General features: G+C 44.9%; 1 protein-coding gene and 1 long non-coding RNA gene across 2 annotated transcripts; one reads left to right on the plus strand and one right to left on the minus strand.

Moving 5' to 3' along the window:
* Positions 1 to 422: 422 nt before the first annotated feature.
* LOC146713385 (uncharacterized) lies at positions 423 to 6,584 on the minus strand. The gene is made up of 2 exons (XR_014917836.1): positions 6,159 to 6,584; positions 423 to 1,888 (listed from the first exon to the last, which is right to left on the minus strand). It is a non-coding gene; the product is annotated as an uncharacterized LOC146713385 (long non-coding RNA).
* Positions 6,568 to 8,974, plus strand: LOC146713386 (uncharacterized). Its single transcript, XM_085447462.1, has 2 exons — positions 6,568 to 6,836; positions 6,965 to 8,974. Exons 1-2 carry the CDS (start codon positions 6,710 to 6,712, stop codon positions 8,134 to 8,136), a joined length of 1,299 nt encoding a protein of 432 aa, XP_085303588.1. The 5' UTR covers positions 6,568 to 6,709; the 3' UTR covers positions 8,137 to 8,974.
* Positions 8,975 to 13,807: the final 4,833 nt, after the last annotated feature.

The following is a 13,807-nucleotide window of genomic DNA, read 5'->3' on the forward strand; positions in this document are numbered from 1 at the left end:
TGCTGCTCTAAAGCTGAAGGGTTTCAAAATAAAACGCCTTTAACCATGGACTGTTTGAGACTCACTCTAAACTACCATTTTACATCATATTTATTATATATTTATATTTATTATAATGACACAAAATGAGATGGTGTGTGTGTTTGTGTATACTTATGTGAGTTTGTATTATGCTGTCTGTTGTTGCTTAATTATATTTGTTATGTTGTGTTTGACAAATTAACTTGTTTTAAAAACTAGTTTTGAGCTTTGTTTTTGGCTTCATTGTGGTCTCTTTTTAATTTGACTCTTGTTTGAGTAACTCTGTGGTACAGTGATACGGGAAAAGTCTGTTTCTGTTCTTATATAAAGACCCGTGTAGCACTTATTACTGGACCTCAGGTTAACTCCATGAACATTTCAGAGAGTCAAAAAGGCACATATTCAATTTCAATTCAGTTTTATTTATATAGCACCAAATCACAACAACAGTCACTTCAAGGTGTTTTGTATTGTACAGTAAAGATTGTGTAATAATACAGAGAAAACACCAACAATCAAACAATGCTTTATTTAGAATACCACCTTTTGCAGTCATTTCCTGTTTCATATGTTAGGCTATCCCCTCTCTATCGCTTCTCCAATTTTGGTGATTAAACAGAGTTGGGTCCACTTTAGCTCAGTTGGCTGATCATGCACTCATATGACACATGGTTAAGGGCTGCTGGCTGGGGTTTGAATCATTTTTATTTATTTATTTTTTTACTCAATTTCCATCTGGGATTAATGCAGTTTCTCTGATTTGGATTCTGATTGCCCAAAACCCAAACAAAAGACATAATAAGAGGCTCTAATGTAAGTATTCTGTTAATGTTGGTGGCCTCAGTTACACAATGGACTCAGAGCCAGCGGTACACGGGCAGGAATGCTTTTCTTACTTGGAAATTCCGACACCACTTCATAAGATGAATGGGATGGGCGAAACTTCAGTATCTGCCATTATTAGCTGGCGTTAGCTGAGGTTAGACTGACTCGTAATTTAACTGTGATTAATATTTGCAATGGAAATTACACATGACATAAAAAAATTACAGATGATGTAGTAGGTTTCTTTTAAAAAAAAAAGATAATTTAAAAATATCATTGGTTTCATAATATCTAATAAGCTTCATACAGTTAACCACAATCACTACATGACAGAAACACAAGCTTCATCTCTTAATAAAAGCAGTGCAAATTTGTACCTGAATAAAAACAAACATGGGATGTTAGAACACTTTAAGCACTCAAAACTTACAATAGACAGCTGGTTTGGAAGAGAACTGAACAAATATTTAAAGTATAAGCTGATCATTTTTGGAGCAGCCTTCAGGATCTCCATGTATTAACATGCTGTTTTTAGACTTGATGGATAGCATTAACAACCTGCTAGCTGCAAATAATCATGTGCAGTTCCACATGATTATTAACAGACAAAAAGAAAACATATTACTGATACAGAAATGGTTTTCTATACGAGATGACTGCAAAAAGTGCAGCCTTTCGTCCACCCTACTGTTACTCATTTTATGTTAAGATTTAAATTGGTATTGGTATGGGGAGTAACCTTCAGTAACAGTAATAAATCACACAGCAATAGTACATTCATGATATTCAAAAATACGTTAGCCTACTCTCAGTGAGCAACTTATAGGAATACATTACAAAATACATTTTGGGGCATGTATTCTGTAATCTGTAGTGGAATACATTTTAAAAGTAACCTTCCCAACACTGTTTATGAGCAAGCACTGGGTGACAGTGGGAAGGAAAAACACCCTTTTAACAGCAAGAAACTTCCTGTACCACCCAGGTGGCCATCTGTCATGACCGGCTGGGGCTGGAGGGAGGAAGACAACACAAGGACATTCTGTGAAAGAGAGACAGAGGTTAATAACAGGTATGATTCAATGCAGAGATGTCTATTAACACATAGTGAGTGAGAAAGGTGACTGGAAAGGAAACACTCAATGCATCATGGGAATCCCCCGGCAGCCTATGTCTATTGCAGCATAACTAAGGGAGGATTCAGGGTCACCTGGTCCAGCCCTAACTATATGCTTTAGCAAAAAGGAAAGTTTTAAGCTAATCTTAAAAGTAGAGATAGTGTCTGTCTCCCGAATCCAAACTGGAAGCTGGTTCCACAGAAGAGGGGCCTGAAAACTGAAGGCTCTCCCTCCCATTCTACTTTTAAATACTCTAGGAACAACAAGTAGGCCTGCAGAGCGAGAGCGAAGTGCTCTAATAGGGTGATATGGTACTACAAGGTCATTAAGATAAGATGGGGCCTGATTATTTAAGACCTTGTATGTGAGGAGCAGGATTTTGAATTCAATTCTGGATTTAACAGGAAGCCAATGAAGGGAAGCCAAAACAGGAGAAATATGCTCTCTCTTTCTAGTCCCTGTCAGGACTCTTGCTGCAGCATTTTGGATTAACTGAAGGCTTTTCAGTGAGTTTTTAGGACATCCTGATAATAATGAATTACAGTAGACACTCTGAGACAGGATATTTCTAATTTTAGAAATTTTGCACAAATAGAAGAAAGAAGTCCTACGTATTTGTTTAATATGTGCACTGATGGACATATCCTGGTCAAAACCGACTCCAAGATTTTTCACAGTGTATTGGAGGTGAAGGTAATGCCATCCAGAGTCAGCAAATGGTTTTTGGATCAGTGCTTGGACTCCTTTAGTTTTTCCTTATAGTCCTTCGCTACAGGAGTATGGAAAGTTTTAGGCTCTAAATGTAAATTCAGAACAAAATAAGGACTTTTTATTAAATAACCACCTTCTTACAGAGTAAGGTACAAAACACACTTGTGCCCCACATTTTGAAGTTGGTGGTGGACTCGTCATGCAGGGCTCGGTTGATTTTAGACGCCATGATGTTAAGATTTGTGCTCTTGAGAACCTGAAAGAGCACAAATCTCATTCCTCTCGCAGTTGAATTTGGTTCTTTGTGACTGTGGCTGGATGCTAGGGCTTGCTGTCCTGCTGCAGGATGAGTCTGGGGCCAATGAGATGCCTCTGCGATGTAGGAGAATCTGGAAAATCTAAAGCAGCCACATACTGTACGGAGTGTGAGTCAGTGGCTGCAGATGACAGAAACTGAAGGCCGCAGCGCTTCTGACGCCACATTAATGTCTCCATCGCAGTGTGTTATTTGTAACAGGTGGAGGGAACAGGAGGTGGCAGAGTGCCATGGCAACAGCCTCTCTTACTTCGCCCACACACACTCCCTCTTCCATCATCTTTCTTGATATAGCTTCCTTCTCTCTTCTCTCTGCATCGTCAGCTGACTGTTTTTTGCAGCCCTGTCGCCTGAACGCTCTCACGCCGATGTGATCGGGCTTATTTTAGTCACCCGGGATCCAAACACTCACAAACGTAAGCAGCACCAGAACCCGAGCTGATTAAATATGAATATACAGAACAGAGGGTGCTAAAAATGCCCGAAGCCGCAGTTCCTCTGAAAGCCACCAGATGCTCCCGGGGAATGCTCTGAATGTGTGGAAGTAAAAGTTAAACTAAAAAATGAAGCTTGTCTGTTTGGTCTAACAGCATACTCAGAGACTTGAGCTAAACCCTCCCATCAGAAAGAGTTACACATTCAGGGTGTTGTTATACTAATATTACCTATTCATTCATTTATTTTTATTTATGATAGCATATAACATATTTCATTTATGTTTTTCTGTATACACTAAATTGAGCAGTGCTCCTAACTTTGTTGTATGCTTACACTTAGAGCGATGCTGAAGGTCAAAGAAAAAGTATCTGAAAAGTTTGGGCACTTTTCTGAAATATGTCAGAGATGTTTTCAGCAGAAATCAGAGCAGCTGTTTGTTGTTTGTTGCACAGTTTTCTGTTTTTAATCAGTTTTTTTAATTGAGGGCTGGGTTTGATCTTAGCTTAGTTGAACCACCTTTAGCAGCAATAAGCTAAAGTGATTATTTTCTCTATGACTTTGTCTTCTCTGCTTCAGGTCACTGAGGTTCGTGCACAGCTCTCTGAAGGTCTGGACTTTGACCTGACCGCTGCTGCACTGACTCTTTTAATATTCAGGGAATCTGTTGTAGATTTGCTGCTGTGCATGTGATCATCATCCTGTTCCATGTCTCAGTTTCAGCCAAGCTTTAGTTGTCACACAGATGGCCTTACGTTAGACTCGAGCATACTTTGGTACACAGAGGAATTCATGACGGACCAAGTGACTGCAAGGTGCGCAAATCATCACCTCCCCACCACCTCGCTGACTGTTGGTCTGAGGTGTTCGTGCTGATTTGCTCCACACAACATCATTTTGGTCCCATCTGTCTAAAGGACGTCGTTCCAGAAGTTTTGCGGTTTGCTCAGGAGCACCTTCTGTTCTTTTTAGAGTGAAGAGGCTTTCTGCTTCCAAACAACTAGTTTTTTTATTTGTACCGTCATGAACTTCACTGTTTAACATGCTGACTGAGGCCTGTAGAGTTGGATATTTTGCAGTTTCCCTGATCATCAGAGGGTCTGAACTCACAGTGAATTTCTTGGATGTGGGAACACAGCTGAATGCTCCAGACCTGCAAATGTGTAAAACTTCTGCTTTTATAGATGTGCTCGGACTTCCTGATGATCATTTAATCAAATGCATCTGATAATCACCCCCTGGGAGCTATTTTGTTTTGCCATGACTGTTAAGAGTCCTGTGAAAACTTTATATTCAACATGACCGTATGTCATTTGTTTCATAGTTTGAAACTAATAACTTTTTATTAAAATCTTTTTCCACCTTGTGTTTTTAACTTAATGTTATATTTCTTCTTTCAGGTTAAAATAATCATAATGCAGCACTATAGTGTGCTAATGATAATAATTAATATTAACTAATGCTATTAGTTAATTATATTATATGTGTTTCACTTTTTTAAGTGATATTAGTATAAGATGATAAGATGTAAAACTCATGTGTATATGTACTGTAGGTAGTCTCTGTAAAATGTGAGATGGGCTCCTTTATTAAAATTATTTGAATATTTACTTCTCTTTACCTCACCCTGACAGCACACTTAGCCCAAATTTGGTGTATCGAGGCTCCTTGTAATTCAGTCGCCATTGCTGATCACCCTAACACTAACCTATCAGAGGATGTAGTTTGGTCTTTGTAATCAGGGACAAGAGTCATAATGTTTTGACTGTCACACATCAAAAATTATTGATTGCGTTCTTCTAAAATCTCTCCCACATTGGCTTTCCTTCATTGGCTCCCTGTTAAATCCAGAATTTAAAATCCTGCTCCTCACATACAAGCTCTTTAATAATCAGACCCTGTCATATCTTCATGGAAATATATTGTCCCATTAGAGCACTTCAATCTTAGACTGCAGGCTTACTTGTTGTTCCTAGACTAATAAAAAGTAGAATGACAGTCCTTCAGCTTTCAGGCCACAGCTCCCAGACTGGGTTCAGCAGACAGGCACTAGCTCTGCTTTTAAAATTAGGCTTCAAACTCTTATAGCAGAGGTCGCTGATGTCCACTCGGAGCCTCTGGTTCATCCTTTAATAACTAAATTTAATTTTGAACCGAGGCAGACACTCACATGTGGACATGTCACACCCACATAACTTCTGTGTGGAGCCGTAGAGGCCACTGGTCCTGCTGTGCTTTTATTTTATAAATGTGCACACACAGAAATGTGCACACCACCAACCAGCGCTCAAACACAATCTTAATCAGCAGGGTATATGGGTAAATGATTCTATTTGTCCTCCTGTCTGTGACAGCTGAATCGAGGATGGATGGATGGATGGATGGATGGATGGATGGATGCCTCCCTGAGCACTGATATCACCAGCCACCTTCAGTATTTTAATGCTTTACTGTAGTTGTCATTAAGCTGCAGTCTGTGTGGCTTTATGTAGAAAAATGTACAAACAACATCAAATAAAAAATAAAAATCTAAGTAAACTCTGCTCCTTTTACATAACGCATGCCCTGAATCTCCCTCATCTCCATGGAGACAACATCACCGCAGCTGAGCCAGAACGAGGCTGTGCAGGAATGTCACTAACATGTAATCATGCCACCCTCTCTCTTTATCGCTCTCCGTGTTTCCTCTGGGTGTCTCTCGACCCTTCTGCAGCACTGCGGACTGTGTTTACCTGCAGGTCTGAGCAGAGCAGCAGCCTCTTTGTCCTCAAAACAAACTTCACTGACACCGGTCACAGCCTCAGTCTCCCCGCGAGGCCAAATGCTCCTAACTTGGAACTCCAGCTTCAAAAACAGCCCGCTCCTCTCCTCCTCCATCTCCTCCTCTGCTTGTGTAACTCCTGTCTTGCCGCAGTGGAGGAAACCCCTCTCTCCTCTAGCTCTACGTCGCTCTGCCGCCTGTCCTTTTAAGGCATGGGGGATACCCGCCGTCACGGCCGGATGCTGCCCATATTTGGGCAGCTACGAAGCGTCGCGGCGGGGGGAATCCCTCGCGCCGGTGTCGACCAATAAGGCCCGGACGGGAGTTACCTAGGAGACGGAGAGTATAAAAGCGCAGGGAGCCCAGCATCCTCAGCATCTTCAGCATCCTCAGCCTCAGAGCGTGGACTAACCGACCCGCTCCGGATTAACCGCCGGATTATCGTTTTTAAAGGGAATCCCGGCAGCACGAGCCCAGCAGCTTTACGTTTTTACTGGATTTTTGATTGTGATTCGTGTAAAAATGCTTCTGGAACGCGAGGACAGCTTCATGTCGGAGTTTGAGGACGCGTGCAGCGCCTGGGTGGACAGTGTGGGCTCGAGCCTCAGCGACCCCGCAGACTCGGACGTGGGATCACCTTTCTGCCAAGGTGAGTGTGATAGAGCAGCTGTGCCAGATGTTTGCACCTGTGACTGATGTGTGACGAGGAGGCTGCCCGCTGATTATGCAATGACAGTAACGCCCCCTCTCTCCCTCCCTCTCTCTCTCTCTCTCCAGTTTTCTCTCCGGGCACCGACGCCTCTGACTCAGATTTCTTCTCCGACTTCAGCGACTGCTCCTCGGACACGCTCTCGCCCTCCCTCGGCTACACCGGCAGCTTTTTCGCGGAGCCGGAGGCGGCACCGGCGGGACTGAGCAGCACCGCGGACGCGATCCTCAACATGATCACAGAGATCGTGGGAATCTGCACAGAGATGGAGCAGCAGCAGCAGCAGCCCGCCACCAACACCATCACCTCCACCACCTCTGCAGCCTCCAGCTTCGCCCCAGCACCTGTCCTGGACCTCCCTCCACCACTGCCTGCCGCCCAGCAGCTGCCCTCCACCTCCGCTTCCCTGCCAGCTGTGGTCAAGAGCGAGTTTGTGGCTTCCAGTTGCAGCAGCGGGTGTGAGCCGCTCTCCACAGCCGGAAACGACGCGCTGTACCCTTCCAGCGCGGACTCGCTTCTGCCGCTGTCAGCTCTGGAGCAACAGGTAGATGTGGCGGATCTAATCGACTCGCTGCTGAGCGCTGACGCCGCACAGGGAGACCTGAAGCCCGCATGCGAGGTGAAGCAGGAGCCGCTGGGGCTGGAGGACTGGCTGAAGAGCCTGTCCGCCGCTCCCGTTACCGGGGGAGATTCCGGCAGCTACGTCATCAACAGACCGCCGATAAAGACGGAGCTCGTGCAGAGCGGGAGCGACCTCCACTGCGCCCCCTCCTCCCTCCCCTCAACCCTCGACTCCCAGCTGCTCTCCTCCCTCCTGCAGGGCGTGTTCCCGATAGTCAACATCGGCGGCGTGCACGCGGCAGCAGCCCCCAAGCTGTCGCGCGGAGGCAGGCGAGCCCCCGCGAAGGGGGGGCCGAAGGCGAAGCCGTTCCCGTGCTCCGTGCAGGGCTGCGAGCGCCGCTTCTCGCGCTCCGACGAGCTCAACAGGCACGTGCGCATCCACACGGGACAGAAGCCGTTCCAGTGCACCATCTGCGCGCGCAGCTTCAGCCGCAGCGACCACCTGACCACGCACACTCGCACGCACACCGGAGAGAAGCCCTTCTCCTGCGACGTGTGCGGAAAGAGGTTCGCGCGCAGCGACGAGAGAAAAAGGCACGGGCGCGTGCATGTCAAGCAGCAGCTGCGCGCACAGATGATGGCCGCCTACTCCCTGGCCCTGAACGCGCCTGGCGTCTAAAAGCAAAGAACAACAGCAGACGAGCTCACTCAGAGCTTCAGGATTTGAACCGTCGACCGGAAAGCGTCCGAGACACCTTTCCACATAACGTCACATCGTGGACGATTTTGGCTGGACCCGAAAGAGGAGGAGGACGTGCCAGGCGTTTACAGGTGTTCGGGGGACTACCAAGTGCACGTTTTGGTTCCTCTCAGGGCGCATGCGCAAGCGCGGTCCTGCAGCTGGACTGTGAGCAGGGCCGCACAGGAGAGGGCTGTACCGCAGGTGCCACTGACGTGTTTCCTGTCTGCGCCCGCCTGCCTGCTTACTGTGGTGGACTGTTAAAGGAGCAGTCCGCTGCCCGCTGGGAGGTTTCTCCTGTAAAATACCAACCTGTGACTTTTCTGCATGAGGACGTGAAGAAATGTAGACGTCAGAATGTCGTGCTTTGTTTTGACTGCTATTTTTATGTGAACATCTTTATATTCGAGGAGTTCTATGTTTGTAAGATAGCTCTATTTTTCTAGATGGCTCGTCTACCTCTTCGTGTTTACAATCAGATTGTATATATTTCTAAAGATGAATGTGCTGCGATGTCACTCTTTCTTTTCTATGAGACTGATTATGAAACCAACGCTCGCGTCTTTGGACGCTGACTGAACTTTATATTACTGCGGGTGCAGGTCTGAGCTGCACCGGTGCATCGTGTTGTTTGTACTGTGACGGTGGAAAAAAAAACTGAACACATACCAGCTCAGTGAGAGCTGAGCTCCAAGTAGCACACATGGCTGTGCAGGTTTACTGTTCCCTCGTTCTGCATGGAGGCTGCTGTCGCTGTCAATAAACAAACAAACAAAGAGTGAGCGTGTCCGACTAATTCTTCTGCTGCTTCATAACACAGGTCTAATTTATATGGGTCTGTACGGGGGGGTTCAGGCTCTCTTCACTCAGAGGTGATATGAGGGGGCACTCTGTGTTTTTCTTTGATTTCCACCCACTCACCAGGGCAGACACCCCTGATCTCAACCTCAACTTCTTTAATTATATTTAATCATTACTCATTTAAAAAGGAGGTTGAGTTTCAGCCCGGTCCTCCGTTGTTCTGCTTTATCAGCATTTTTAAGTGTTATTAGCACAGACCTTCCCAAAGTGTGGGGCCCGCCCCCTAGGGGGGGCGCAGAGCCATGGCATGAAAAAAGAAAAAAAACAAAACTCTTGGACACTGCTAGCACGGGGCTCCCACAGAAATGCAAAGCAGGAGGTGAAGCATTGCTGAATATGTTTCCAAACAAACTATCTTCCAAGCCAAAGACTAGAAAATCTGCTGAAGCATATCTTCTCTTTGGTTTCACCTGCACAAGTGCCGAGGTAGGTCTCCCCTGCGGGATTGGTTTTCCCTTCGTTGGGAGCAGCGCTGGGCTTTTCATATCACAGACAAACAGTATCCCACATTATTGATTTTTAGTTCACAAACACTTGTTGTAACGACTAACTACTCCTGACATTTTGGAGACGTTAGCTCTTTATACAGTAAAGTTACAGCTGGATACAAATAACATCAGGCTGATCCTGCCACGATTTGTCACCCCGGTTCAAATCACGGACAAACAGTATCCCACAGCTGTTTATATTTTTAAACCCATTTTGCACAGAGAGGCATTTTTTTTGAAAAATGTATTGATAGCAATGTTGAATATTATTACACAGAAGAAAAACCCCCAACTACATGTAAAATAATCATAATAATAATAGTAAAATAATCACACGGTGACGCCTCTGCCTCTGTAAATGGAGAGACAGTAACTGCCTGTAAAACCTGAGGATAGTCAGATTAACAGTAACAGTATTTTGTCTCTATCTGCCATTCTGCAATTCATCTCATGTAAACAATAAGTGGCGCACAGCGTGATGTGAAAAGAGGCACATACCAGACGAACTCTGTATTCCTCGTCCACACGTAAACCACAAAAAAGGAGTTTTAAAAAATCACAGTTTTCGGTGATTTGAAACGCCGTTTACGTGTGGACGAAACAGCTGCGTTTTCACAAATACCCGTGTAGGTGCGGACGTAGCGTAAAAGAGTTAGTAGTTTATTTTATTACTACCTGTCATTTATTGCTGGTTACTTGTATTTGCTTAATTGTTTACTAAATATTTGAGGTGTGGAGCAAAATATGGGTGTGTGTGGTTGGAGGATGTGTTAGTGCGTGTGTGCGCGCGCGGGGGGCAAACGTTTTTCGTGTAAAACAAAGGGGGGCCCAGCAAAAAAAAGTTTGGGAACCACTGTATTAGCAGCCACTTAATACGATTAAGTCCACAATTCACACCAATTAAATGGTAATTGTTGGGTCTGTCTAGCACAGGCCCACCACTGGAACGAGACAATTTAAAAACACAGCAAAAGCATTGAACACCAAGTAGGCAAAGTTATTCATGTTACTCATGCATGAGGGAGACCTGCCTGGAGCCAAGTGTCATTCCACCACCTGATCTCCATCAGACTCTCAGCCAGGTTCCCCATAGCACTCCTTTTATTGTGGTTAAATGAATATGCATAGGGTCATTAACGCCACTGCTCTACTCCCTCTACACTTCAGACTGTGTGGCCACCCATGGCTCCAACACCATTGTGAAGTTTGCTGACGACACAGTGGTGTTGGGTGCCATCTCCAACAACGATGAGGCGGCCTACATGGATGAAGTGAAGAATCTGGCATCGTGGTGCCAGGACAACCACCTCCAGCTGAACGTCAGCAAGACCAAGGAGCTGGTGGTGGACTTCAGAAGGGGTCAGCACAGAGACTACAAGCCCATTATCATCAATGGAGCTCCAGTGGAGAGGGTGCAGTCCTTCAAGTATCTTGGTGTCCACATCTCCTCAGACCTGACATGGGCTGCCCACATTCAGGTCCAGACCAAAAAGGCTAGGCAGCGCCTGTATCACCTACGACAACTGAGGAAGTTCAGGGTCTCTCCAAAGATCCTCAGGATTTTCTATACAGGCGCTGTGGAGAGCATCCTCACACAGAACATGACATCGTGGTTTGGGAACAGCTGTGTGAAGGACCAAAAAGCTCTCCAGAGAGTGATCCGTACAGCAGAACGCTGCTGCAGGATTGCTCTCCCCCCGCTTCAGGACACCTACACCAGGAGATGCCGGACTAGAGCAGCGCAGATACTGAAGGACCCGTCCCATCCTGGCAACAAACTGTTCCAACTTCTGCAATCTGGTAGAAGGTTCCGCATCTTCCGGGCAAGGACAGAGAGACTCAAGAGGAGCTTCTATCCCCAAGCCATCCGGGCCCTAAACACACACACCCGCCCTCTCACATCATCTATAATTGACTGAGACAGGACTCTTCCAGACACTAAACCAAGGCACAATGTACATTTCAATTCCTTTAATTTTAAATATGTTTATATTGTCTATCATGTAAAATAGTCAGATGTCTATTCATACTAATGTACAGAATTCACCTGCTTGCTGCTACTACTGCACATTCACCCAATGTATATACTATATATATATATACAATGTTCTTCCTCTACACCCCCCCCAATCTTTTGCACATGTCGAGGAGCGTGTCAGGCTACATTTCACTGTGTGTTATACTTGTATAACTATGCATGTGACAAATAATAAAGAACCTTGACCTTGAACATATGACGTCTACATACAAACGAAGAGTACCTTGCCTTTGTGTGTGTGTGTGTGTGTGTGGGGGGGGGGGGGGGGGGGGGGTCAGAGTGTGGCCCCATAAACGACTTCCCTTAACCTGCTGGTCTGGAAAATCCAACAGTTCATCTATATGTAAAAGGCACTTAGACTCAACTACGTTAATCCTGCCATAAAACAATAAAACAAGGTACGACCTCTTCCCGTGCTCCCAGGATGTAGGGGTGCATTCCAGAGTGGAATACACACAAAGTTTGCAGACTATTAAGGATCAAACCTCTACCAATCTAAAACTAATTATAAAACTCTAAGCATATATAAGTAGATATTTCTAAGCATAAATGACAATCAACAATACAAAACCTAACAGTAATTATTATACCAACTTATCACCTTCATCTTCCTCATGACTTATCTATGCATCATCACTTCAGTCGTTCTCGGGTTTCTCCAGATTTCTCTGTTTTCCGTGCATCAACAGGTTTCTGTTGCCAACACTTTTTTGAACAGTGAAGGTCATGTTGCTATGGGAACAGCAGTTTTACCCAGTCTTATTCTCTCTCCCACACACACACACACACACACACACACACACACACACACACACACACACACATATACACACACACACACACACACACACACACACACACACACACGCACACACACACACACACAGGCACACGCACACATGCACACACACACACACACACACGCACACGCACACATACACACACACACACACACAGGCACACACACACACACACACACACACACACACACACACTCGTTTTCATATCTTCGTGAGGACATCTCATTGACATAATGCTTTCCCTAGTCGCTTACCCTAACCATCAAAATTGAATACCTAAGCCTAACCCTCAGCCTAAACCTAAACATAACCAAATTGTAACCCTGATACTAAAATCAGTGCGCCCCAGGGTGGCTGTGGCTACAATGTAGCTGCCATCACCAGTGTGTGAATGTGTGTGTGAATGGGTGGATGACTGGATATGTAAAGCGCTTTGGGGTCCTTAGGGACTAGTAAAAGCGCTATATAAATACAGGCCATATAAATACAGGCCATATAAATACAGGCCATTTGGAAACACACGTTTGCTTTCAGAGATCTTTGGCCTCCACTGCAAACTAAATAGGATAAAAGCTTTTCCTGAAGGCCGCGGGATTCTGGCGCCCTCCAGTGGCCACCACATTATCACAGAAGCAGAAAAAATAATACACTCATGCACAAAAGAATGTGTCACAAAAAATGCCTTTTACACAGATTGCAAAACAGAGACCACCTAATATCCACAAACTTGTAGTCTTGCTGTCGCTCTGTGGTCATATAGACTGTACAGGGAGCCATCTCATGATGAAATTTCAACATGATTACAGATTACAGAACAAAACTTCACACGGAGGAGTTTCAGTGATTCAAACATCTTCATCCAGCAGGACTGTTCTGTGTTTGACATCCTAATCAGTTAATCAGTTCCACTGGGAAAACAGATCTCTTAATTGATTCTTTCTGCTTGTGGTTAGGGTTAAAGGTCAGACACTCTGTAGCGGAACTGGCTGGTGGCTGGAGTTATTACAGTGAAATCTGGGTAGTGATGATGATGATGATGATGATGATGGCAGGCTGCTGCTTATGTATAAAACACAGACATTTATTTCCAGTCTTATTAAAAGCGGCACGAAGCCCATTCTGTCATTTCTGTGGTATGAAAAGTTCCCCCGGACAAACAGAAACACCAGCAGTGTCACTCTGGGAGAATAAAACTTGTCGGTGAAACCAAATATACTCATAAAATAAACACTGTGTCACTGCACTCCTTCTACGTTACACAAATGACTTTAATTAAGGATGCTTTGAGCTGGAAGACTCTGAAACATTCCCATGATGCTTGAAGTTGTTTTTTTTCTTCCTCTATGGAGAGATGTTTTGGAGTACACGTGTCTCCTTGGTTACAGGGGTGAAGAAGTGAACTGATTCTCAGTTGAAAAAAAAAA

Source organism: Copadichromis virginalis, linkage group LG3 (assembly GCF_057382275.1).
Source record: "Copadichromis virginalis isolate Kocher_CV1m ecotype Utaka linkage group LG3, C_Virginalis_male_GT1.1, whole genome shotgun sequence".
In the NCBI taxonomy this organism is placed as follows: domain Eukaryota; kingdom Metazoa; phylum Chordata; class Actinopteri; order Cichliformes; family Cichlidae; genus Copadichromis; species Copadichromis virginalis.

Bases quoted from the DNA above. Each gene is read 5' to 3' on its own strand.
- LOC146713386 (XM_085447462.1), top strand. From the start codon at position 6,710: ATGCTTCTGGAACGCGAGGACAGCTTCATGTCGGAGTTTGAGGACGCG. The intron at 6,837-6,964 runs GTGAGTGTGATA...CTCTCTCTCCAG, and splicing joins GGGATCACCTTTCTGCCAAG to TTTTCTCTCCGGGCACCGAC.